General features: G+C 37.9%; 2 protein-coding genes across 2 annotated transcripts in view; both read left to right on the top strand.

Moving 5' to 3' along the window:
- Positions 1 to 14,269, top strand: part of LOC144956140 (uncharacterized) — a 97,394-nt gene that overhangs the window by 45,277 nt on the left and 37,848 nt on the right. The gene's annotated exons all lie outside the window — the stretch shown is intronic.
- The window catches only part of LOC144956141 (uncharacterized), a 22,740-nt gene continuing 9,131 nt past the window's right edge, over positions 661 to 14,269 (top strand). Inside the window, exons 1-5 of the mRNA XM_078886523.1 lie at positions 661 to 1,032; positions 3,148 to 3,326; positions 7,645 to 7,792; positions 8,980 to 9,180; positions 13,671 to 13,760. Of these exons, the coding sequence (XP_078742649.1) occupies positions 9,089 to 9,180; positions 13,671 to 13,760 (182 nt within the window). The 5' untranslated portion in view covers positions 661 to 1,032; positions 3,148 to 3,326; positions 7,645 to 7,792; positions 8,980 to 9,088. The remainder of the gene's footprint in view (positions 1,033 to 3,147; positions 3,327 to 7,644; positions 7,793 to 8,979; positions 9,181 to 13,670; positions 13,761 to 14,269) is intronic.

The raw sequence follows: 14,269 nt of genomic DNA on the forward strand, positions 1-14,269 counted from the left end.
CAGACGTGCATCTATTAATTATGTACACGTCAAAACACATGGATTTGTCGATTTTGATGTTATCATTTACTCACATATTGGTGTGAGCTGAAATCAATGAAGTGAATACATTATTAACCAAACCCCATTCCCTTGATTAAGTGGGCAAAGAACAATTTACAAAGGCCTATCCACACGGAACTGGTGTATCTCCGTATAGATAGAATGCGCTTGGCTAAGGAGTTCACAACATTGCCATCCGGAAGTATAATGGACCAACACATAAACTCTGTGTAACCATGAACTTTTATAGTCTGGTTAATACAGTTTAGTGAGAACAACTCACAAACGCGGATGGCAAAAACAATAACAAAGGCCTGAGTGACGTCATCTGCATACTATCTATAGATGGTATGCGCTTGGCTAAGAAGCTCACAACATTGCCACCCGGAAGTATAACGGACCAACACACAAAACTATGTGTAACCTTGAACTTGTATAGTCTGGATAAGACAGTTTATTGAGAATTACTCATAAACATGGATGGCAAAGAACAATAACAATGACCCGAGTGACGTCAACTTCGATCTATCTATAGATAGAACGAAGATATCGTCACTCAGGTCTTTGTTATTGTTTTTATTATTTATTTACTTTATTTTTGCTATCCAAGTTTATGAGTAATTCTCACTAAACTGTATTATCCAGACTATAAACATTCAAGGTTACACATAGTTTTGTGTGTTGATCCATTATAAATTCCTGATGGTAATGCTGTGAGTTTCTTAAGCAAGCGCACACTTTCTATTTATTGTGGCTTGTTGTTATAAGGAAGTGCACGATTTTGTGAGTCTTAAAAAATAGTGTTTACACGTGTGTTGTCTTATTCGTGTACCGTTTTCACTGTGTTGTACACACCTAAGGGACAGAATCTCTGATATAAACTGTTTCACCTAATAGAATTAACACAAGGATTGATTAAAAAGAATTTCACAAGGATGAAGATTTTATCGTGTTGTTCTGAAACATCGTCACAAGTCGAAAGTTGGAGCGGTAAGGGATGACTTATTATGGTTGTTTTTCTTTATAGATAGATGAAGTTGATGTCACTCATGTTTTTGTTAATGGTTTGTTTGTTTGTTTTTTTTTTTTGGGGTTTTTTTGTTGTTGTTTGTTTGTTTGTTTGTTTTTTTTAGGTTGGGGGGGGGGGTGTTGCCATCCATGTTTATGAGTAATTCTCACTAAACTGTATTAACCGGACTATAAAAGTTCATGGTTCACACAGTTTTGTGTATTGGTCCGTTATTCTTCCGGATGGCAATGTTGTGAATTTCTTGATTGGTCAAAAGTCTACTGGTTAATCGTGGTGCAAACTGAAAGATTGTTTGACAAATCGTATAGATAGTTCGAAGTTGACGTCACTCAGGTCTTTGTTATTTTTTTTTTTTTCTTTTTTTTTTTTTTGCCATCCGCGTTTATGAGTAATTCTCACTAAACTGTATTAATCAAACTATAAAAGATCATGGTTCACACAGTTTTGTGTGTTGGTCCGTTATACTTCAGGATGGCAATGTATACTATCTATATTATTATTATTATTTAAACTTAGAACAGATACCAATCAAAACATGGAATTTGTGACACACCTTCACACGTGCAATGCGTTAATCACTCGGCCATTTGTATAGTCATGAATAATGGGGAGGCCTTCCGAAAGCTCCCACATCCCCTAGTTTTCTTGTTCTAGTAGGGGGTTTGGGAGGGGGGTGCTTTCAAAACAAAAACAAAAAGTTTCCCCCTCCCAAACCCCCGACTGGAACATTATAAAAAACAAGAATACTGAGGATGTAGGAGCTTTCGGAAGGCCTCCCGAATAATGTATTACATGAAGGGTAAATTATGCAAGTTTTTAACAAATTAACTGTCGTACTCTGGAAAAAAAAACACGATTTATAAAATTTTGCCAGAAAACTCATCCTTAAAAAATTGATTGCTATAATAAATGACCCTCATCTATGCGGGCTATGTGGTCTAGTAGTATGAAACTCGCTTTCGGATCGGAAGGTCCTGGGTTCAAGAGCCTCGCTTGGCGCATAGTTGAGTCCTTGGAAAAGGCTCTTTACTCGCATTCTCTCACCGTACTCAGATATAAAATGAGTACCTGGCCGTTAACAGCGTTGCCTCTGTTCGAAAAAAAAATGTAAATATCACCTAATAGGAGTCATGTCCCGTCCTAAATGTTAAGTGGTCAGGGACCCCTTGTAAAGAGCTTTGAGCACGTTTAGTGGAAATTTTGCTATATTAAAAAGCTCAATTTAAAAGCTCAATCTTAGCCAAAATAACAAAATCTCTCAAACCTGGGATTCACGAAGTCTCAGATTTGAGAGTTTGTCCCTAGTTGAAGGACGAGACAAGTTTTCTGGCCACCATTTTAAAAATACGTTGTTTTCCCAGAGTAATGAATGGTAAAAAAAATAATCTATATTTGTTATGGTGCGCACTAATGGGATTCAATAGTCTGATGTCACGTCCGCCCAGCAACCAGCAGCTTGGTTCTAAACAAAGAAAATCGGTACTTTTATTCTTCCTGCTGGATAGAACTTTTTCACATGTCATGTGATCAGAATGTATGAAAATCAAAACATGATCAGATTTATAATGTTTTTCTCCTCTCAATACACTTTTATGCTCGTCGGAGAAGTATTTCATAAGGGCCTCCGCCATTGTTCCGGTAGTTTCGAACCAATTACTAACTATGCGTCATTACGAGGGAAGTGACGTCACGACTTTTGAACCCTATTGTTCCTTACTGTTGGACAAATAAGGGTTTTGCTGACATACACCGGTTATATCAACATAATTTATAGTCATCTGATGTCCGATTACTAATTTGAACTACACACGTTGAGTGTGTAGTATTATCGTTCTTACCTTGTGCACTGTCTATTGTGTTCTTATACTTGTCCTGTGCATATTATTATCTATGTCTCATTATATTTGGTTCATATTGATCATTGTACCTGCCTGCCTAGCACTTGGCGGGATTGGGCATTGTTTCTTTATTTCAATAAAATTTGTTCAGGACATCAGAATGACTTAGATTTATTTGTAAAGTATAATTCTTAAAACTTGATATAATATGTATTGTTCTCATCCAATTTGTTCCAGAAAAACCGAAGAACATTGATGATGGTAGGCCAATCAGCCAGATATCCAATGCCTGGACCGATATGAATGACGGGAACGGGAATATCACGTGGTCGGGTCAGACCGAGGCTAGCGACTCGGCATCGCCTTTACCCTGGCAGGTACCCGAGAAACAAGCAGCCGCTGCCATGCTGTCGCAGGTTAGTGATGATGATGATGATGATGATGATGGTGGTGGTGGTGATGATGATGATGATGATGATGGTGGTGGTGGTGGTGGTGGTGGTGATGATGATGATGATGATGATGATGATGATGATGATGATGATGATGATGATGATGATGATGATGATGATGATGATGATGATGATGATGATGATGATGATGATGATGATGATGATAATAATAATCGTTGAAGTCTCAAAATATCCGTCCTGATCTGTGTTAATGTCCACAAATACAGTAGTATAATAAATTAAAATATATGAGGGCTGATCGTAATGGCCACGGAGGTTTCGAAAAGTAAACATCTGCGATTCCCCCCCCCCCTTTTTTTTTTTTTTCATTCTTAAATTTGTTTCATCTCGATATGATATATACCGAATTGAAGCCTTGGGTCTATGAATTGGATTTGAACCTCAGCACAATAAGTGCGGCTATGTGGTATAGTGGTGTGACACTCGCTTTCGGATTAGAAAGCGCTTTGAGCACATTTAGTGGATATTGCGCTATATAAAGCTCAATTTTAAAAAAAGGTCCTGGGTTCGAGTCTCACTCGGCGCATAGTTGATTCCTTGGAAAAGGCTCTTTACTCACATTCTCTCACCGTACTCAGATGTAAAAATTAGTACCAGGCCACTCACAGCTTTTGTTCTGTTCGATAAAAAATGTAATATCGCCTAACAGGCGTCATGTCTCGTCCTACATGTTTAGTATTGCTGTTGGCCTGGGACCCCTTGTAAAGCACTTTGAGACTTCGAGTGATATTGTGCTGTATAAAACCTTTCTTTTAAAAAAATAATAAAGCATAGTATGTGACCCTTCGTCTCAAAACGGTATTATGTCGGAACGAATCAGATGCTGAAAAGGTAATTTAATGTTAAACTGGTCAAAAATATAAATTGTTGGCATCAGCACCCTAAAATATGGTATCCATTCTCATCAATAAAACATACAAACTCAACACAAGTCTGATATTTCTGGCTATAAATTCAATTTTCAACACCTTAACCATCCCGACTTAATACCGTTTTGAGGCGAAAGGTCACATATATGAACTTTTGACCTAAAGTAAATAGATAATAGAACCTTTCGATTTTGGCAAACTTTTGGCACAATAATACTGAGTACATAACATTTCCAAAACTGGTATGGGAAACCTTAGAAAGCAATTCGTTGACTTTTAAATCTGAAATGCTATGTGCTTTGGACTAGTTTAAGTAACCAAAAAAGTACAAAGGCGTCGATGAAACAATATGACTACTCTTGCTTGGGGGCAACTACCTGACTACAATGATTATAAATGCAGCGATACCGTATCTAACGATACCGATATCTACCCTCGATGGAAACTAAGATAGACTACTCTTGCTTTGGGGCAACTACCCGACTACAATGATTATAAATGCAGCGATACCGTATCTAACGATACAGATATTTACCCTCGATGGAAACTAAGATAGACTACTCTTGCTTGGGGGCAACTACCTGACTACAATGATTATAAATGCAGCGATACCGTATCTAACGATACCGATATTTACCCTCGATGGACACTAAGATAGACTACTCTTGCTTGGGGGCAACTACCCGACTACAATGATTATAAATGCAGCGATACCGTATCTAACGATACCGATATCAACCCTCGATGGAAACTAAGATAGACTACTCTTGCTTGGGGGCAACTACCCGACTACAATGATTATAAATGCAGCGATACCGTATCTAACGATACCGATATTTACCCTCGATGGAAACTAAGACAGCTGCAATAGGATTCAGTAGTCTGACGTCACGCCTCCCGGCAACGGCGGCCATCTTGGTTCTAAACAAAGAAAATCATTACTTTTTATTCTTCATGCTGGCTAGAACTTTTCATATGCCTTGTGATCAGAATGTGTAAAAGTCAAAACATTATCAAATTTATGGGGGGTTTTTTCCTCTGGATACGCTTTTATACTCGCCGGAGAAATATTTCATACGGGCGTCCGCCATTGTTCCGATAGTTTAGAGTCAGTGTTACTAAGTTACCATGCGTCATTAGGAAGGAAGTGACGTTTCGACTGTTGAAGCGTATTCGTGGGTCAAAACTATTGGGTTTTAAAAAGGTACATAATCAGTACAACGCTGGTATATATGTATTAACAGTTCTTTACGAGATATTTGCTAAAAATATCGATTAATTTTGTGTGAATCGATATAAAACATATTTAACAAAACAGCCTCATTTGATTGTTCTTCAGACAAAAAGAGTTACTATCGATGACACAGTAATCGGCTGACCCGCCCACGAGATATTGGGCTTTGTTGACTATCGTGTGATATCTATGATTTATCTCCACTTAATCTATGAAGGTCCCAATAGCTCAGTTGGTAGAGCATTCGCTTCACACGCAAAGGGATCAGGATCGATCCCGGATGCGGTCGAGACTTTTTCTAACGCCCAGGTCCACCCAGCAGTGAATGGGTAGTTGAGTCTTTTAGATTTGGCGGAAAGTACTTTGCGATAGAATAGCGTCCTATCCAAAAGATAGCAAGCAATTGTTATTGTCCCTTTCACACTATAGAAACTGAGATAAACTCCGGATCCATGGGCCCAATGGCTCTGAAGGACTTTTTACTTTTATATATATATATATATATTATATATATATATATATATATATATATTTATATATATATATATATATATATATATATATATATATATATATATATATATATATATATATAAAATATATATTATTTTATATATAATGTAAATTTTCACTCACATTTTTTTGGCCGAGACGGCTCGTTTCTGTGTTTTTTTACACTTCTTCAGTCGGCGTAATCCATTGTAATGTCCGTAGAAAACTCCAAACTAAAGTTGTTTCGTTGTGTAGTGGTGATTAGTTTTGATGTGTATTGTGATGTGCTCTCATGTTTTTATTATGAGTGTGTTGTGTGTGTGTGTGTATGTGTGTGTATGCGTGTAGGTGTGTTGTGTGTTGTGTGTACATGTGTGTGTGTGTGATATTGTAGTGGAATGTGGTTGCGGCGGGGGGGGGGGGGGAGGCGCGGGGGGGGGGGGGGAGAGGGGGAGGAGGGGTATAATGGGGTCGGGAGGGGGGGGGGGGAAGGAAAAGGGGGGGGGGGGGGGAGGTTATTTTGGCCTTTTGCGATTTGAGCTTGAATTTGTTAGAGTGTCTGCACATTGTCATCAGTTCAGATCTTTTGTTTAAGGTGCTATTGTTTCTGTGGTTGTGTAGTAAAATCTCCAGTTTCTCTGTTTTTATATATATAAATATAATATATATATACTATATACTATATATATATATATATATATAATATATATATATATATATATATATATATATATATATATATATAGTGTGTGTGGGGGGGCTTCGCTAAGAAGTTCATAACATTGCCATCCGGAAGTATAACGGACCAACACACAAAACTATGTGTAACCATGAACGTTTATAGTCTGGTTAATACAGTTTAGTGAGAATAACTCATAAACGTGGATGGCATAAAAACAATAACAAAGCCCTTGTGACATCATTTTCGTTTTATATATCTATAGATAGTATGCAGATGACGTCACTCATGCCTTTGTTATTGTTTTTGCCATCCGCGTTTGTGAGTTGTTCTCACTAAACTGTATTAACAAGACTATAAAAGTTCATGGTTACACAGAGTTTGTGTGTTGGTCCGTTATACTTCCGGATGGCAATGTTGTGAACTCCTTGGCCAAGCGCATTCTATCGATAGTTCGAAGATGACGCCACTCAGGCCTTTGTTATTGTTTTTGCCATCCGCGTTTATGAGTTGTTCTCACTAAACTGTATTAACCAGACGATAAAAGTTCGTGGTTACACAGAGTTTGTGTGTTGGTCCATTATACTTCCGGATGGCAATGTTGTGAACTCCTTGGCCAAGGGCATTCTATCTATATATAAGCATTAAATACGCTTCAACAGTCGTAACGTCACTTCCCTCGTAATGACGCATGGTAACTTAGTAATTGGCTCTAAACTATTGGAACAATGGTGGACGGCCTTGTGAACTACTTCTCCGACGAGCATAAAAGCGTATCCAGAGGAGAAAAAAAAAAACATTATAAATCTGATCATGTTTTGACTTTTACACATTCTGATCATAAGACATATGAAAAGTTCTATCCAGCATGAAGAATAAAAAGTACCGATTTTCTTTGTTTAGAACCACGAGGGTCGCCGTTGCTGGGCGACGTGCCATCAGACTATTGAATCCAATTCGTTTCTTTCTATCCCCCCCCCCCCCCAGAGTAACGCAAGTCGTGCCAGCTACATATCTGACCGTCTCCGAGACGACAACATGTCGATGGACGAAACTAGGAGTCTGAAGGATGTCCGGTCTTCAAGCAGGACGTCCACACTGAATGATGCCTTGATTGATGAGGAGTTGGATTATGGTGAGTGGCTCGCTCCTGGCCTCACAGAAATATGACTATCTCCATCCGTAGCCATCGTTAACTTATAGCCTGACACTGAACGAAGCCATCGTTATGTTATAGCCTGATACTGAAATCCAAAAGGACTGGCAGTTTGACGTCATTATTTCGTTTTTGCACCGCTTAGTGAGTTGTCGTTAGTAGAGCTCGTGGAAACAAGTTATTTCACTGGTTGAACTATTTAATAGAACTCACGATTTGTAGTCTTTTGTGGCAAAAGACTGGCATTTTGACGTCATTTTTTGGTCAATATAAGGCAATAACTTTACGAAGGCCACGCACTGAAACCCAAAAAGACTGGCATTTTGACGTCATTATTTGTTTTTTTTTTGCACCGCCAAGTGAGTTGTCGTTAGTAGTGCTCATGGAAACATGTGGTCCCATTGGACTGCCAAATGAGTTGTTAGTAGTGCTCATGGAAACATGTGGTCCCATTGGTTGAACTACTGAATACAACTCACGATTTGTTTTCTTTTGTGGCCAAAGACTGACATTTTGACGTAATTTTTTGGTCAGTGTCAGGCTATAAGTTAACGATGGCTACGATGGCTCGCTCCTCACAGAACATGGATATCTCCATCGCGGCTTGTACTCAGCACGTCAGCCGTCTCCACGAATCACGATCCTCTGCGAGCGGTGCGCACAAAATCTGCGTTGCTTTTAAGAATAATTTAATAATAATATTATTATTTTAATATAATATACTGATATAGCGCACATTAATCCACTGACAAGTGCTCTATGGCGCTTTACAATCACTCAGACTTTATAGCGACCCTTTCCACCAAAAGTGCTCGGATGCGCTTATACAAATACAGATATAAATAGTATGCGCTTGGCTAAGGAGCTCATAACATTGCCATCCGGAAGTATAACGGACCAACACACACAACTGTATGTATCCATGAACGTTTATAGTCGGGTTAATACAGTTCAGTGAGCATTACTCATAAACGCGGATGGCAAAAAAAACAAAAACAAAGACCCGACTGACGTCATCTTCGAACTATCTATATAATTATATGCACACGCGATCATATATTATTATATCATTTAATAAAATCAATAAAATCACTCACAGAAAATCCAAATGATAACGTTCAGTTCAGTGTTTAAAAAATATAAATCTCACTGCCATTTCTTCCAAGGATCCAAACGAAACCACCATTCTGAGAATGTCAAGGTCGTCTCGGCAGCTGCAGCCGTCAACAGCGACAACTTTGGAGAATCCACAGACGACCAGCCGAATGTCCGCCCATGAACATTCCACGAGACCAGCAGCGGCCGAGACCACGCCAGTCGAATGAGTCCACCAGGAACGAGGCTAACCTCAACGACTATGTCAGCAGGTAAATGTATTTTTAAGAAGAAAACAAATTGAGCTTTTATATTGCGCAATATCCACTAAACGTGCTCAAATCGCTTTACAAGGGGAACCCTGAGCAACAGCAGCATTTAACATGTAGGACGAGACATGAGGACGACGCCTGTTAGGCGATATTACAATATTTTCGGACAGAAACAACGCTGTTAATGGCCAGGTACTCATTTTACACCTGAGTACGGTGAGATAATGTGAGTAAAGAGCCTTCTCCAAGGACTCAACTATCCGCCGATTGAGGCTCGAACCCAGGACCTTCCGATCCGAAAGCGAGTGTCATACCACTAGACCACATAGCTGCACAACTAAATAACTATTTTTACACTGATAAAAAGATATTTTGAAATTGAAGTAAACATAAGGATATAGACATGCCAACAACAAAATTTTAAAATTCGTAAATTTTAGGAGATAAAAATAGTAGTCGCTACAGATAGTATGCACTTGGCTTAGAAATTCATAGCATTGCCATCCGGAAGTAACACGGACCAACACACGAAACGATGTGTAACCATGAACTTTCATAGTCTGGTTAATACAATGTAGTGAGACTTACTCATAAACATGGATGGCAAAAATTAATAACAAAGACCTGAGTGACGCCAACTTCGTTCTACCTATAAACTTAACAGATCAACAATTTGTCCTCAGATTGATTACATAACACCTCAAAATTCTTCTGAAGTAGGGAGGTCCTGAGCATTGCACATTACATGGATTTACCATGCCCGATGCGCTTCACAGTGTTTCATTTATTTCTGCAGACGAATGAAATAATATGTGATAAAGGCGTTTTAAATGTGAATATTCACATATTATCTCATCCTGTTTTGTTGATAAAGGGGAAACCCGAAACGTCCACATTATCTGTTTTCGTTTATTAAATTGAAGCTTACATTCAATTTCACATTGTTTATTTATTTCTTGAGAGTCGAGCAGTTAAAGTACTGTGACGAGCGATTTTCTTTCACTGCGTGATTTCTTTATCATTCGTCAGCGTCTCGTTTCAAAACCACTTCAAACCTAGTGGACGAGACATATAATTGATTAACTCCTCCAGTAAGATAATCAAAACATGGACAGCCTTTCTCCAATAAAGCTCCAAATCTTTCTAACGGAAATTTTGGTCGTTAGGTGGTAAACATTTCCATTGTATAACGGAACACTCACTTTCAGCTTAAGGCTTATTTACCTGTTCAAATTGTCTGCCCATTGTATTCATGCCACCTGCTAATTACCTTTCCCAAACAAGTCTCCAACGTCCCTAGGCCCTGAGGCCTTGTCTCGTTCAAGAGTAGCTAAAATTACAATTGAGGTCTAGCTCTCCGGTAATTATCTATCCGTTATTCTTTCTTACCAACGCATCTGGATATCATTGGCTATCTAAAACCGGAAATTCTTCTGATTGGCTATTCCCATAATTCAGACGCTCTTTTCCATTTCATAAAACCAAATTCATCTATGAATCTGATCACACACACGCTAAGAAGCCCACGAGAAAAGAGCTATCTCTCCAATTTCAAACTTGTAAAAGTTTGTCTATCTCGGCTGGAGGTAAAATGAATTATTGGTTAACATTCAAAGTTGAACGAGATATTACTGTGAATTCAATTTAATCTAGCATTAATATTATAGTTCGTGATATATTTTAATTGTGCTATTCCATGGATGTTCGTAAGTTGGAATACCTGTACAAAACTATATCTATATGTATCTTATACTATTGTTAACAGTTGTTTATGATCTATGTTATTATTTCATTTATATTCAATATGCATATTGCTTGAATGTCTGTACCCCACCGCCAATCGCCGGCCACACATCATAACCTCAATTATAATTAATAAAAATGAATAAAGAAATGCCAGGGACACAACCCTGTTAAATTCTCATCATGTAAGATAGCTCGACTGTCAGTTGATGTTTAATATATACACTAACTACCATTATCATGGAGTAACTGCTTCTCCTTGCCTTTGTCGGCAAATAAAGGCTATTATGATGTGTCGCTCAAGGACGATTCGGTGGCGAAAGACAAACTCGATTGGCTCTAAGACCTTGTTGTTTTAACTCATAAATTGAAGGTCCTTGTCCTGATCCTGATTCCTGGCCATTTTCCTGGTCCTTTTCCGTGTCATTGGAGCACCCAGTTGTGCCGAATCCCTGCATCCCAGTCCTTGAACAGCGGTAAACCCCTGATGTCAGCCTAACTACAACACACTGTTGTGATGTCCAGAAAACTCTGCAAAGCAGGCGCCAACCCTGGAACTAGCTGATACATTTGCCTCAGTCAAGCAAGCCGACGGGATAAAGATAAGCCAAACGGGCTTATACCATTTTCAAATGTATTTTCCACGGACACAAGTGATTAAAACTACTAACTTAATCAATCAATCATAAATGAATCGATTAATAAAACAATAGATAAATAAATAATAAATTAGATCCACTCAATTAGAGCTATTCTTCCTGATATTAAATAAATACTTATTTTTCTATCTTTTCCTGTAACAATCTAATAAAACTTTATGTATAGAATTGTTATTATTGCATTGGGCGTTACTATTGTCTTGACTCACTTGTTATTAATACAATTAAGTTATAAGGGACCCTAAGGCAATTCTTAATCACCCCTAGATTAAACCTGAGCCGTTTGTGAGATAGGTTGAGTGGTGCAGATGATAACGAGAGCCATAGCGCGCACACTAGTTCGAATCCAGACCATTGAGCTATCGGTTGGACTCGATCCCACAAATTAACACCAACCCGTCACAAGTACCTTAGCTAGACAGAACTACCTTAACGTTCTCAGTCTCAGAATAATGAAACCCTGTCATTGACGTGTTTTTATTCGCAGGTCTGATAACCTAAGCTATTACAGGCTCATTGTTGTTGTAATGGAGACGCTGTCAAACCATTGAAAAATGTTGTCGATTATAACACCAAGCCCGAAATATTTGCTTTCGGCTATCAGACCTACATTATATATATATATATATATATATATATATATATATATATATATATATATATATTTATATATATATATATATATATATATATATATATATATATTTATGAGTGTTGGTGGGTACTTGTAGGTACGAAAGTGCTCGATAATGGTGGTTAGAGCTAATATATAATGCAAATTTTCACTCACATTTTATTGGCCGAGACGACTCGTTTCTGTATTTTTTACACTTCTTCACTCGGCGTATTCCATTGTAATGTCCGTAGAAAGTTCTTACTCCAAACTCTGTTTGGAGTAAGAACTTTCTACGGACATTACAATGGATTACGCCGACTGAAGAAATGTAAAAAACACAGAAACGAGTCGTCTCGCCAATAAAATGTGAGTGAAAATTTGCATTATATATATATATATATATATATATATATATATATATATATAATATATATATATATATATATATACGTAGACAATCACCCACCCTGACTTTAACAACATCCACCCAACATCACTTGATTCAACTGTTATTGTTTTGTGGTCTATTTTTGACCTGTAGGTTCCTGGTTCGAATCCCAAAGTGGCGGCGCAAAAATGTGTCTCAGGAAAAGGCTCTTTACTCACACTATCCATCTTTAAGTATAAAACGAGATACTGCCCAGTAACAGCATTGTCTCTGTCGGAGAAAAAAAGATTTTATTACATTTTAAAAGGATAACGTCTTAAGGACGTCATGTCCTAACTGTCCAGTGTTTATGCAGGCTTGGTATCCCTTGTAAAGCCCTTTGAGCACATTTGGTAGATGATGCGCCTTAAAAAAGCTTCATTTGTTTGGGGTTTTTTAAAATATATTTTTGTTTCAAAACGAACCAAATATCCTTATGGGCGCCTCACATTCTTATACGTACTCCAATCCTTCAACAGCTATTCTTTAGACTCTCCTGGGTGGGGATCCTGACCTCCCATAGCGGGCAGGGAGGTACATACTGTGTCTTCTATCCCCTTATATCTGTTTTCCAACATGCTTTCTGTCTTTGTCTTGGAATGAGATTACTTGGTTTTGTCCTGGTCCTGGCCCGGGTCCTGGATGGGAGGGAAACAGTCAAATGCATAGTTATTGTTTTGAGAGATGATATTTTTTTCCTTGTAAATCATCTCTCTGTTATGTATTATTATATTTATTTTTAATGTATGATGTAAGCATCTGAGTGTATTCCTCCTTGCTGGATTTTGTGCTTGTGTCTGGATGAGACTTATAGGTGATCTCAAGCTAAGTACATTGATGGTATGCTCTTGGAATCTACATCTGATCCCTATTTGTTCCCAATTCCCCTTTGTCTTACTCTCTCTTGGGTGCTTTAATTGTAATTCCAGAACTTTCGACTATCCCATTTTCTTCCTTTTTACTGGCGCTGATATAACCTAAATGTGTTGCAAGCGCCGTAAAACCCTTAAAAACATTTTTTTAAAACATTTGCCTCTCCATCCAGATCCTCGAAGACCAAGGCAACAGACTACTCAAGATTTGCAGAGGCCAAACCCATTGAGATTGTGCCTCTCAGCGCTGATCCATCTCTGAGGTAAGTTTACAATCGGCTTGGAAGCAGTATCTGATGGTTTAACTACAATAGGCTTCAACAGCCGTGACGTCACGTCCCTCTTAAACAATACTTGCTATCCTTTTGGATACGACGCCAGTCTATCGCAAAGTGCTTACCGTCATATCTAACAAACCCAGCTGCCCAATTACTGTTGAGTAAACAGGGGGTCAGAAAAAAGCTCGACTGCACTCGGATTCGATCACCACGGTCGCTTTACGTGTGAAGCGAGTACACTACCAACTGAGTTATCGGGACCCCCACTCTTATAAAATAGCATGTCAATCCTATTATTATTATTATTATTATTATTATTATTATTATTATTATTATTATTATTATTATTATTATTATTATTATTATTATTATTATTATTATTATTATTATTATTATTATTATTGTTATTGTTATTATTATTGTTATTGTTATTGTTATTGTTATTATTATTATTATTATTATTATTGTTATTATTATTATTGTTATTGTTATTG

Source organism: Berghia stephanieae, chromosome 10, assembly GCF_034508935.2.
Source record: "Berghia stephanieae isolate SIO BIC M18660-M18661 chromosome 10, UCSD_Bste_1.3, whole genome shotgun sequence".
NCBI lineage: Eukaryota > Metazoa > Mollusca > Gastropoda > Nudibranchia > Aeolidiidae > Berghia > Berghia stephanieae.